This window comes from Cervus canadensis, chromosome 19 (assembly GCF_019320065.1).
Source record: "Cervus canadensis isolate Bull #8, Minnesota chromosome 19, ASM1932006v1, whole genome shotgun sequence".
Lineage (NCBI taxonomy): Eukaryota > Metazoa > Chordata > Mammalia > Artiodactyla > Cervidae > Cervus > Cervus canadensis.
Genome location: NC_057404.1, coordinates 7808315 through 7822396, shown reverse-complemented (window position 1 = coordinate 7822396; position 14082 = coordinate 7808315). Strand labels below are relative to the sequence as shown.

The following is a 14082-nucleotide window of genomic DNA, read 5'->3' as shown; positions in this document are numbered from 1 at the left end:
CTGTTCATTAATACAAGAAGCATATATAAGTCATTTGGAAGCAATATAAGTCATCTTAGCACGGTGTATCTGCTCTTAGACAATTTGGGAGCAGTTCTAGTTAACATACTTCATGAAAGGGATAAGAAACTCTATAAAAATGAGCAGTTAACAGTGATTAAGGGGAATTCCCTGGTTGTCCAGTGGTTAGGACTCCGAGCTTCCATTGTGAGGGGTACAGGTTTCGATCCCAGCACCACCCCCCAAAAAAAAACACAAAAAGCAAAAAAAAAGCTGCAATTGAGGATGTAAGTCATCTTAGATAGAGCACCCATCTTATATAGAGCTTCATGTATTGATTTCCTCAGATTTTCAGTAGGCAATCTAAAACCCTAAAGCAGTTTTAAACATTTACATGAGCTCTTTTGAACTAGTTTAAATGTTACACCTCTGTAAAATAATTCTGTTGTAATTTAGAACTTTTCAGGAAAATACTAATTTTTTTTCTCTTAAAATGTGTTCAAATGTATTTTATGTAATAGATAATAAGACATAAAATAGGATTAAAGGACAGAAGGATTTTATGTAAAGTGTTGTGAGAATAATGTCAGCTCCATTTCTACAATTTCCTTTCAGATATGATCCTAAAACAGATATGTGGACTGCAGTGGCTTCTATGAGCATCAGCAGAGATGCTGTGGGGGTCTGTTTACTCGGTGATAAATTATATGCTGTTGGAGGTTATGATGGACAGACTTACCTTAATACAGTGGAGGCTTATGATCCCCAGACAAATGAGTGGACCCAGGTATGGCATTTCATGTTTCATTATTACACTTACTGTATTTTTGTTAAAAACAATTTTTTTGGTAAAACAGACCCTAATTATGTTCAGTATCAAAATACATAGCATAAGCATGATAAAGTCATCTCTTAATTAAATATAAGAAAACAGAGGGAGTGTTTAATTTTATAGTATAGTTAAAATTCAAAATTACCTTTAAAGTGTGAGTTAATACTCAGGGAAATTATTAATTGGTTATTATTGTTGTTGTTATCACTGTTATTTGCTGCCACCATTTGCTTACTGAGAATTGATGAGATGTTCTAGCATCAGTAGAGCAGATAGAACCACAGGAGGCTTTAATAAAGAAAGGAGAGATTGTGGAAAATAAAAAAATTGAACCACTTTCCCATAGATGGGCAATAATTTTTAAATACTCAAGCAACTGATATTTGGGAACAGAGAAGGACATGGCAGCCCACTCTAGTATTCTTGCTTGGAGAATCCCATGGACAGAGGAGCCTGGCAGGCTACAGTCCATGGGGTCACAAAAGTTGGACATGACTTAGCAACTAAACAACAATAATAACAGATGTCTGGTTATAACCTAATAAAGATGGCAATCTTACTTTAACAAGTAAGAAACTTGACTTGGGAAGCTTATTAACAGAAAAAAAATCCATCTTTATTTCTAAAAGAGTCTAGAGCTTCTGAGAATGATCTTTTGAGATCTTTGTTTCCATCATCACCCAGAACAGAACCATGAATTTTCTGCCTCTGGCACACGATTCAATATCTGGTACAGAAAAGGCACTTAGATCTTTAACTGAGCCAAGGTTTACCTTCCCAGAGAGCAAAGAATCTGCCTGCAATGCAGGAGGCCTGGGTTCAATCCCTGGGTCAGGAAAATCCCCTAGAGAAGCGAATGGCTACCCACTCCAGTATTCTCGCCTGGAGAATTCCATGGACAGAGGGGCCTGGTGGGCCACAATCCATGGGGTCACAAAGTGTCAGACATGACTTAGCAACTAACACTTTGACTTTTACCTACATACAAGGAGTAGTGGTAAGTACTGTCAAGATAACAGAATGTCTGAGAAGCCGTGCTGTCACAGAACTTAATTCCTTGGGTCAGTGAGATCTGCATGTGAAAAGGAAGGCTCCACGGTGTGGAGCGTGAAGTGTTGGTGTGAAGCTGGTATGAAGTGTCGCATGGTCCAGGCAGTGAGCTGTGTGGGAAATCAAAGAGAAGAGAGAAAGTGGTTGTTGAGAGGGCTTCAGTGAGGAAGAAGTGGGATTTAATGTAAGCCTTAATGACTTTATGTAATTAAAAAAGGAAATCATGTAAGAAAACATGAAATAAATGTCACTAAAGTGGAAATATGCAGGCTATCTTGAGGAAGTGGAGTCTCAAGACTCCGTGCTTGAGAAGAGTAGGAATTCTTGGAGAGGAAGGTTGGAATCAGGATGGAGGTCTGTAGTAGTTAACCTGAAGAGTTTGGTAGTAAGAAGCCAGAGGAGACTTTTAACCAAGAGAGCAATGCAGTAATAGAAAATCCACATGTCAGAGGCCGGGGCCAGGGTAAATTGGGTTGGGGCAGGGTAAGTGAAGGCTGGGTGAAAGGACATTTAGAAGGTTGCTTCATTTATAAGGTTTGAGGTGTTGAATACGTAGGTGGATTCAAGAGATATTACCAAGTCCTGTTAATTTTTTCTTTATACACTTACTAGGTTTGTATAGAGAGGTGCAGCTTCTGGAGAAAACAGCAAAAGAATGATCAGAGAGTATCTTAGTAGATAATGAAATAGAGCATTAAAAGAAAGGAGAGAGGATTTCAATAACATAAAAGAATGAAGAAGATCTGTCATTCATGAAGTTGTCAGGACCTTTGAGAATGTGATAGAAGCAGAAGCCACCACACAGTGTAAAAAGTAAAGAGAAGATTAAAAGTAAATGTGGAAGCTAGAGGGGCATGCAATTTTAAAATGATGATAATGATAGAAAGCTAACACTTAATCCATTTTATGTACCCGGCTCTGTTCTAAGCACTTCACAGTAAAGAATCTTCCCAACAACTCTCGGAGGTAAGTACTGTTATTTCCTCACTGTACTGGATGAGGTGTCTAAATAGCTGACTCGGTGCAGGTGGAGTTAAAATTTGAGCCCAGCATCTTTTTCACAATTAAAGATGATGACAGGAGAGTTGAGAGAAAGCAAAGTTGAAGGCATTTTTCTGAAAAGAAGGACAGGAAACAGAATTGAGGGCAAAGGCAGGAGGAAAATTTTTGTCTTCCGCAGACTGGGGGAAAGGTTTTATCCTCCAAAACTGGAGGGGAAGATGAGAATATGAGGATTGAAAGATAGAAAATGTTTTCAAGTGAAGAGAATGGTAGGTAAAGAGACTTAGATTGTATGACCTTGATCTTATTTCTTAAATAAGTGAGATCCCTTGGTGAAGGGGAGAAGGCATAATTTGAGGACTTGAGTTAGAGCTACAGGATTTCATTAGAAACTACCATCAGCCTCCTACCATGGCAGGAGTAGTTGTGAATGATAACTGAGGAACCCAAGAAGAGATGGAAGAATCTCTTTTCCTGAAACGTATTTCATTTAAGCCCTTAGGCCAGTTATAAGGAAATCTATTTCAAACTTGCTATTACAGATAATTAATACTTTATGCTAAGTCACTCTGTCAGAATTCATAATCTGTGATCATACAGCCCTTTGGTTTACATGCCATCTCCATTACTTAAAAAAATTTTTTTATTGAAGTACAATTGATATACAATATTATATAAGTTACAAGTGTATAATATAGTGATTCACAATTTAAGGATTATACTCCACTTATCCATACTATAAAATACTGACTGTATCCCCTGTGCTGTACAATGATCTTTGTGGCTGATTTTATACATGAGTGTGCTCAGTCGTGTCTGACTCTGTTACCCAATGGATTGTAACCCGCCAGATTCCTCTGTCCATGGAATTTTCCAGGCAGAAACACTGGAGTGAGTTGCCATTTCCTCCTCCAGGGGATCCCACCCAGGGATCAATCAAACCCACTTCTCTTGGGTCTTCTGCATTGGCAGGCAGAATCTTTACCACTGTGCCATCTGGGAAGCCCCATTTTATATGTAGTTGTTTGTAACTCTTAATTCTCTACCTCTGTTTTGCCCCTCCTCTGTCCCCAGCGGTAATCACTAGTTCTCTAGATCCATGAGTCCGGTTTTTTTTGTTGTTGTTATATTCACTAGTTGTTGCATTATTTAGATTCCACATATAAGTGATTTTAAAGCTCCTAAATATGAACTTATAACCATAGTATCTGAGAAATAAATGTTTTCCATTCGATGGTCCTACAAATGGACAGGAGGACATTTATTTGTATAGGAAATGAAATATGATTATGAACTCTTAAGCCACCACTCACCCCACTACCAGCATTGACCCAAAACAGGAGTTGACCACATTGCGTTTAGTAAATTCTCAAAGCTAAACTTTCTAGCTGGTTATCATGACAACATCAACTACTCACAGGGTAGAGACAGTGTCTTGAGTGTTTTGAGAAAAACTACTAACTACAGATACTTTGATTTAAATGACTTGGAGGTTACTTCTAGAATACTGTAAGTAAATATGGTTTTAAAATAGGTTATTTGGTCAAAAAGATGTAACAGTGATCAAAACAACTGATTCAGGTGGAGAACAACCATGAATTCACTCACATTGAAGTCAGGTGTATTCTTAATTGGTCAGGAGAGGAGAGTCAAAATGACTAGAGGGTCATTTTGATATCATGTACAGGTGGCACAGTGGTAAAAAAATCTGCCTGCCAAGCAGGAAACCTGGGTTCCATCCCTAGATCGGGAAGATCTCCTGGAGAAGGGAATAGCAACCCACTCAACTGTTCCTCCCGGGATAATCCTAAAGACAGAGGAACCTGGCAGGCTACAGTCCATGACGTTGCAAAGAGACATGACTAAGAGACTAACCCCCACCACCATCTGACAAAAACACTTTACGACATATCCGTACATGCATAGGTACAAAACAAAACCCTTCCCAAATGCTTAATGTTTTAATTCTCTAAGCTCAAATGCATAGATTCTTACTGGGCTCAAAGTAGTCTTCCTTTTAAAACTATTCTTGTCCACACTTATCTCCACTATGAGTTACCCCAGTGTCTAGAATACTTCTGAAAAAAAAAAAAAAAAGACCATAAGTGAAATATTTAAGAATTGTTCCTTATTCATAAGATTATCTTTTCTCCCAAGTGTCTCATATTTCTGTCTCACTGTTCTCACTGTTGTAGAGTTTATTCACCAGGTTTGTTTCCACTCCCAAGAAATTGGGTAGGTGATATGTATTATTTATTCAGTCTGCTAACAAGTAGTAGAATGAGTTTAGACTTTTCAGCCATGCTGAGAAGGTCATCAATAACTGTGAAGTTAGTGGTTCCTCCAGAATAAGCAGATCCCAGGGATGCGGTGTATTTTGTGCACTCTCTGAGACAGCAAAGTCACGGCCACTCTGGCTAATCCTTGGTATTTTCTCCATTAGTCACAAAGCTACTGTAAGTGTTCAGCCTTGCCTCGCATCCATGTTGTACATCATTTTGGCCAAAATAGTGTTTCACGTAGAACAGTTTCTGATCTATCTTTAAAAGTCATCTTTAAAGAGAAGTGAATGCTACATTATTATGTTATATACACAAAACGATTTAGTCCTTGAAGCTTTGGCATCAGGAAGGAAGAGCTCATTTAAGAAAAGGGCCAGCAGAAGAGCTCGGACAGTAGGGTTAGGGCAGCAGCTCTTTGCCAACCACTGTGAGCAAACTTTCAATATTTCACTGACTGTTGTGGTATTATCAACGTTTTTACCCACAATCCCAACACAAGTCTTTTTGGTTTTTTGTTTGTTTTTTTAGGTTGCCCCACTGTGCCTCGGAAGAGCTGGAGCTTGCGTTGTGACTGTGAAACTATAACAGCGCTTGTTTTTCTAAATGAAGATATCCTCTTCCTTTATGAATTTAGTATAATTATTCTACTATCAATGGATAACGTTTTTAGTAAATTTGCAACGCCACATTCCTGGGCACAAAGTGCCTGATCTCTAAATGAAGATGTTAAAACACGGGAGGAAAGAGCAGAAAAACCAGGATTAAAAACTTTCACTTCTTAGGAAATCAGAACTGCATCTGGTGGATTGTGAATGTATGTTCCTGATATATAAAATATGATGACAATGTGCACTGCTCCTAACACAACCCAGGGTTAATTGGGAATTTCATTTCTTTTAATAATCAAGCACATTTTACTGATACTATTATCCGTATTTCTTTTATTATAGTGCAAATACATCTGATAAAACTTCTAATGTATTGCTTTGTAACTTTATCATACATGAGTTGTAGTAATTTTTATTCATTTGTTTGCTTAACCACGACCACTATTTTAACGATATACTAAAGACTATGCATTTAGTTCTTTTCAGGAATAGCTGAATTTTCTGTGCTTTGGTTGTGGACTTTTATTTCTAAAATTTCTAAGTGAATCAATTTAATGAACATTAAAGAGTTAGAACAATGACCAAATAAAAGCTTGTTTTGATCTTTGGGGTCTATTTAAATATTCATTCCATCTAGATTCATCAAGAACTCCATATTACGATATTCTTCCTTTGGAATGAAACAAGGTGTTTTACATTAAATTCAAGATATGCAAATTTTGTGGAGAAAATAAATGCTATCTACCCTCTAATGTTCTTTTACCTAAGTAGTATTTAATTATATGAATTTGTTTTCTTTTATATTATTAAAAATGCTTTGATTTTGTCTTTTTATATCGAAGAACTGTTTGGATATTCTTATGTTCTCAAGTCTGTATGTGCCTCTCCTGCCTTGTTTCTGATCTTTTGCCAGAATTAGTAATCCTCTGTGCGTCTTTGTAGTCAAACAGTTTGGGGGGGATGGGCTTACTGAATGTTTGGAAAATGAGTTTAAAGTGTTTATTACCCCAACTTTTGTACATTTGTAAACTCTTAATTACACATGTGAATGTTAATACTCTCAGTGAATTATTTATTATTTGCACAAGTGCACTGGGCAGTATTATTTTATGGTAAATTCTTTAGGGTATAAGTCATTAACTTATATCTTAATATAAAAAGAGTATAAACTAAATTCTTACCTTTTAAAAGTTCATATTGTGGTTAATGTGTCTTTACATTCTGTATCAGTGTAGCCTTTATTTTAGTTGCTTCCTTTAAAAATTGAGCTTTTCTTTTTTTTTTTTTGAGCTGATTTTGAATACTCATGAAATTTTTCTACCTTTGAAGTCAACAAACTTAAGACTTCTGTTCTCAAAGAAAATTCCATGGGCATTCTACTGGCGTGGGTACTAAGAAAATAGCAGTGATCATGACAAATATATTATTATTTCATATATTCATTGTAGTGTGTATATGAATTCAGATATTTTCCTCACAAGGAGGGATCAGCTGTAGAGTATGTATTTTGGGTAAGAGAGAGAAGAGGAAAAAGATATAAGAAACAAAACAAAAATTTCAAAAGCAGAAATGTGTTAGTACATCATCCCTTCATGTGGAGGCTTAGGCCTGGATTTGAAAGGAAAGTACTTATCCTTCTGATTCTCATCTCCATTCATCGTTCACTCTCGTTCCCTGTGCCTGCAGTGGAGTCAGACTCACCATAAAGTAAAGGACCTGATTCTTGTCCCTGAGGATCTTCCTTTCCTTTATGGGATTCATTAGAACGGTTCCTTTGATTTTCTGTCCCACTGGAGGGCCTTTCTTAATGGAGTTTTGTAGTCAATAGGACCTGCTCTTCTGGATACAAATGAAGAAAACCAGTTTCTTTTCTAGTGACAGAGCACTTGCCGAAACATTTATTCTTCTCTTAGACTGGGGTCTTGTAAATCTAGAGGAAAATATGGCCATTCTTTATATGCATCATCCAAGACTGCTGTCTTAACTTTTACTGTTAGCTTCTCTATTATCCCAGTGAGCATCTCATCCAGCTGCTCTTTATTTTAGCCCCAATTAATGACAACCTTAAGAAAGATAAGGATATCTGTGAACTATTGAATACTTATGAATTAGGAGCCAAGTTTTTTGCATGCGTTAATGTACTTAATTTTTCCCCTTTTATTATTCTCCTTACTCAGATGAGGAAACTGGGCATGGAGAGTTTAACCCCAAGATTATATATAGCAAGTTAGTGGCAGAGTAGGGATTCAGGTGTAGGAAGTCTGGCTCAGGAGTCCATTCTGTTACCACTCCTGTTTCTAGGTAGAAAAGAAGTTTCATTTCATGTGAGAAATCATTTAATTTTAAAAAACTTTATTTTAAATAAATCATTTATTTTAATTTAAAAGAATGTTAATGCTTTAGAAGTAAAATTTATCAGTTATACTCTTACCAGAAAATTTTGGTTCCTTAATATTGGAGGGATATTTTATTTAAATAAAACTCATGGAATTTTATATACATTTTGCTTTAGAAAAGTAAACGTTAAGTAAGCATACTTCCAAGTTTTATGAATATTAGATAAATTTCATAGTATTTTGGATGGCTCAATCATAAACAAATCAAAAACACACTTTATGGGACTTCGTTGGTCCAGGGGCTAGGACTCCACACTCCCAGTACAGGGGGCCCAGCTTCAGTCCCTGGTTGGGGTCCTGGATCCCACCTACCACAACTCAAGATCCTGAATGCTGCAATGAAGATCAAAGATCTTGCATTTCACAACTAAGACTCGGCACAGCCAAATAAATATATATTTTTTAAAAAATGTTTTATGGCCAACAAAATAGATAACATACATGAAATAGATGAATTTCTGGAAATACACAAATCACTAAAACTAAGAAGAAATAAGTCTAAACAGATCTAACAAGTTAAGAATTGACTCAATCATCAAAACAACAACAAAGAAACTTCAGAACCAGAATTTGGTAGACTTCACAAGTTTAGAAGACCAGCATTACTTTGATACCTAAGCCAGGCAAAAGCGGATTTTATACCATGACAAACTAAGAATTTATTGCAAAAATATAGGGGTGGTTCAAATACAAAAATCAATCCATCAATGTAATTTACCACTTAATAGAACGAAGAGAACTCAGCTAGAAGAAACTAAAACTGACATGAAAATAAAGCTCTTCATTATTTAAAAAAAAAAAGATTAGCATCCCAGTTGATAAGAAAAAGCATTTGACAGAAATCAATACCCTTTAATGATAAAAGCACTCAGCAAACTTGGAAGAGAATGAAATTTCCTCAACCTGTTAAAAAACATTCATGAAAAACCCACAGTTAACCACACAATAAATGATAAAAGATTAAAAGGTTTTCCTCCAACATCGGGAAAAGGTCCACTCCCACCATACCTAGTCAACATTGTACAAGAAGTTCTAGCCAAAGCAATTAGGCAAGAAAGAAAGAAAAGGAATCGCAATTAGGAAGAAGTAAAACTCCATTTGCAGCTGTTTTGATCCTATATATTAAAACTCCTAAAGAAAACACAGACACGCATAACTATGAGAGCTATCATTAATGTTACAAGGTCAACACACAAATGTTAGCTGATTTCTATATACTGGCCAAAAGTGTACACCACTTGGGAATAAAGTTAGCAAAGGAGGTGTAAGGCTTGTACACTGAAAAGTACAAAACATGGCTGAAATGAAGACCTAAGTAAGTGGAAAGACATGTTCATAAATTGGAAGACTTAAGATGGCAAAACTCCACAAATTAGTCTATAGATCCAATGCAATCCCTGTCAAAAATCTAACAGCCTTTTTTGCAGAAATGGAAAAGCCAATTTTAAAATTCCTATAAAATTTCAAGGGACCGAAAAGAGCCAAAACAATTGTGAAAAATAGCAAAGTTGAAGGACTTTCTTATATCAAAATTTATCAAAACAGTGTAGTACTGTTACAAGGATAAACATATAGACCAAAAGCATAAAATAGAAAGTCCAGAAATAAACTACAGTCAATATCTCATGGTCAGTTGATTTTCAGTAAGAGTGCTAAGACCATTCAATGCGGAAAACAGTCTCTTCAACAAATGATGCTAGATGCATGCATGCATGCTGTCATACCCGATTCTTTGCCACCCTGTGGACTAGCTCACCAGGCTCCTCTGTCCATGGGATCTCCCAGGCAAGAATACTGGAGTGGGTTGCCATTTCCTCCTCCAGGGAATCTTCCCGACCCAGGGCTCAAACCCACATCTACTTCGCAGGCAGATTCTTTATGCTAAGCCACTTGGGGATCCCCAAGAGCAAAAGAATGAAATTGGACCCTTCCTTTACAACATACTGTTGTTGTTTAGTTACCAAGTCATGTCCGACTCTTTTGTGACCCCATGGACTGTAGCCTGTCAACTTCCTCTGTCCATGGGATTTCCCAGGCAAGAAGACTGGAGTGGGTTGCCATTTCCTTCTCCAGGGGATCTTCCTGACCCAGGATCGAACCCAAATCTCCTGCTGGGCAGGTGGGTTCTTTACCTCTGAGCCACCTGGGAAGCATGTGCTGTGCTGTTCTTAGTCGCTCAGTCATGTCTGACTCTGCGACCCCGTGGACTATAGCCCACCAGTCACCTCTGCACATGGGGATTCTCCAGGCAGGAATACTGGAGTGAGTTGCCATGCTCTCCTCCAGGGGATCTTCCCAACCCAGGGATCGGACCCAGGTCTCCCACATTGCATGCCACTTCACATCCACTACGATGACTGTAATCTTAGAAACATAAAGTGTTGGAGAGGATGTGGAGAAATTACATAGCGAAGAAAATGGTAAGCCAAGGTGGGGCTTCCAACATCAAGAAAGTTATTGAAAGAAGACAGAGGATGAATAACTGAGTCTCAGGGTCTGAGGCTTCCCTGGTGGCTCAGATGGTAAAACGTCTGCCTACAGTGCGGGCAACCCGGGTTCAATCCCTGGGTCAGAAAGATCTCCTGGAGAAGGCAATGGCACCCCACTCCAGTACTCTTGCCTGGAAAATCCCATGGATGGAGGAACCTGGTAGGCTATACAGTCCATGGGGTTGCAAAGAGTCGGACAAGACTGAGAGACTTCACTTTCACTTTCACTTTCACTTTTTCTTTCTGGGCCGGAAGACAAGCAGAGCATCTCTTAGGTTTTGAAGCATTTAAATGTAATTAGGCTAAATCTCATGTTTTATTAAATTTCTTCAGACTTGGCCTTTTGTTTACTGAAATATAGGAAGATTGAGTCAACTTGATTGTGTGGCAGATACATGCCAATACATGTCATATATATGTTCATACATTTAATCTTTACAATAGCCCTATGAAGTAGATATGATTATTCCCACTTAATGATGACTTTCCTGTGGAGAGGTTAGAGAAAGTGAATGGGGCGTGGAAAGAAATGCCGAAAACTTCAGAATGAATAGCATATTCTTTTACACATGAACTAGGAAGATAAAAAGGTATTTTATACTCAGGGCCAGCCCTAGGATTTGAAAGACCTGATGTAAGCAGAGTGTGTAAGGGCCTTAACTCTGTTGTACTAGTGGTCCACCTGTGAACATGAGTATCTTCTAGAAGAAATCTAATGGCAGGACTTGGGCCTCTGACCACTCCTGCCCTTAAGTCTGATCCTGTGTGTTTATCATAGACTGTTCTATCATAACAGTTACATTACTTATCTATAATTCCATGCTTTCAGAAGATTGTTTCTGAAACAGTAACGTTTCCCTAGGTCCCAAATGTATCCCATTGCTTGGCATTTTTAAACACTCTCAGAATGTATTGATATCTTTTTTGAAGAAAAATTCACCTGTCTGGCATGTGTTCAAGAAAAATCTTGAAGTCTGCAGCTACTTAAGACAATATTCACATCTCTCAACCCTCCTAGTCTTGTTTTTCCTATTCTCTTTTTATTTTCCTTAATTTCTTTCCCTCCCTCTTCTACCCTTTTAGAGAAAGCATTATCTTCAATCATTTACCCTTGGTGCACAAGTCCATCCAGAAGTTTTTAATTCATTAATAGTAATTATTGAAACAAGGGATACATTTTAACCACTGCATGCTCCCTAAACACCCAATTTTTTTAATAAGTTCAAATCCCCAAATACAGTATATCCTTAGGTGTGTTCAGAATATAGGTAAGTCAGTTTCTACCTAAGGTTCTTTATGAAACAAAATGCCTGGATCATGTGATTAAGTAGATACAATAATTGTTTTATGACAAGCTTTACTTTAATTTCAGAAAAGCTAGTTTTGTTATATCAAGAAAATCCCATTAACTATAAAGATTCAGTGTTTGTTCATAGGTTTTTCTTTTAATTAAGGCCAAATTCATATAATATTAATCATTTTAAAGTGAACAACTCAGTAGTAGTTAGTATATTCATAATGTATAACTACCACCTCTATCTAATTCCAAAACATTTTCATTCTATCTAATTCCAAGACATTTTCATAAGCCCAGAAGAAAACCCCATGGCCAGTTAGAGTTAGTGCCCTACCCGACCCCGTTTCCCCAGCTCCTGGCAAACACCAATCTGCATTCCATCTCTGTGACCTTATCTATTCTGGATATTTCATGTAGAATCATACGACATGTGGCTCTTTATGTCAGGCTTCTTTCACTTAAGATATATTCAAGATTCATCTATATTGTAGCATGATGTGTATCAACACTTCATTACTTTATACTGATGGAATAATATTCCACTAAGTGTATACCAAAATTTGCTAATCCATTCATGGACATTTGAATTGTTTCTGCCTTTTGACTAATGTGAATGGTGCTGCTACAAACATATGTGTACAAGAATTTGTTTGAATCCCTGTTTTTAATTCTTTGAGATATAATACCTAGGGGTGGGATTGTTGAGTCATGGTAATTCTATGTTGAACTTTTTAAGGAACCATCAAGCTGGTTTCCAGAGGAACAGAGTGAGCATAGGTTTTTTAGCAGAAGTAGCTATCCATCTTCAGGAACAAAACAGGCTTTCCATCTGCTTCTTTACATTTGGCATACTCTAGACCAATGGTTCTCAACTCTGTGCACCATAGAATTTAAAAAGAGAGAGAGAAAAGGAAAGAAAGAAGACGTAGGCTTCGTCTCTAGAAATTCTGTTTCAGTAAATCTGGGTCGAGCCTAAGCTACTGCAAGTGAGCCCCAGCTAATTCTAATGGCAGTAAGGATTAAGAACTACAATATGAACTCAGGGGAAGTAATGCAAAAACTTTCTCCAGAGAATAGGAATCATTAACTTGTCATGGACCCAGAACTAATTTTAATTTATTAATTTCCTTGGCTATTTTGTTCACAGTCAAGTATCTGCACCTAGAATCATGCTTGGCACAGAACTGGACAAAAATAATTGGCTTAATGTTGAATATTATATTTTAAGCTTAAAATTAATCATATATAATAGCTATTAATTTTTAAATGGCATTAATATTTTTAGCTATTAATATTCCTTAGGAAACCAAAGGGGACTGTGCTCAATTTAGGATCCCCTGATCAGATATTATTTTTGAATATACCATCTTTCCCTAGTTATTGTCATGCTTATTAGACTTTCTACATAATATTCGTAGAAAATTATTTATTTGCTCTAATGGGCATCATTTTAAAGTTTGGAAGTATAAACAATAAATTGAAGGCAAAATATAAGATGATCAAACAATACTGGCATTTACTGGAAATGTTGTATACAGTAAAAGTTTTCTGTATCATATCTATTTATTTTAAAAATCTGAATTCCACCTAAATTTCCTAGTTTCTTTGTCTGTACTTAGTATTAAATGTCATTATTTTCCATCCCCAGTCCCATGCTATGCCTCTTTCTCTTCACCATGGAAACTCTCCTCTCTCATTTTCTCTTTCTCTGGAAAAACATTTCTCTGATATTATAACAAGTTAGGTTATTTTTCTCAATATCCTTTTGACAAACTTCAAGCTATTTTTTGCCAGTTTTTATAGCAGATTCTGACAAATATTTTTCATAATGTCATACTTCAACAAATAAATTAGACATTCCTGAAGATTGCTAGCTTCCGGATAGCATATTTAAGAGATAATTTATTTATACTTAAATAAGCAATCAATTTTAAGTTCTATAGTTTATTTTTTAAAATAGTTCTGTGCACGCTAGAATTACCCCCTCCTATAGGTTGTATAATGGACTGGCTAACTCTTCAGTAGCTCTTTCCCAGCAAGTGGACACCAGATCCTTTCCCAGATGAACAGGCTTAGCCATGTCCCTCGTTCTTAAATTTTAGAATGAGACACTGTATTTCCCTCCT

At 36.8% G+C, this 14082-nt stretch overlaps 1 protein-coding gene across 5 annotated transcripts in view; it reads left to right on the top strand.

Annotated features, from left to right (window-relative positions):
* Nucleotides 1-6829, top strand: part of KLHL5 (kelch like family member 5) — an 82300-nt gene extending 75471 nt beyond the window's left edge. For all 5 annotated transcript variants that reach the window (XM_043438382.1, XM_043438380.1, XM_043438381.1 and 2 more), the window contains 2 exons: nucleotides 616-787; nucleotides 5695-6829. In XM_043438382.1, the coding sequence (XP_043294317.1) occupies nucleotides 616-787; nucleotides 5695-5751 (229 nt within the window). In that variant the 3' untranslated portion in view covers nucleotides 5752-6829. The remainder of the gene's footprint in view (nucleotides 1-615; nucleotides 788-5694) is intronic.
* Nucleotides 6830-14082: the final 7253 nt, after the last annotated feature.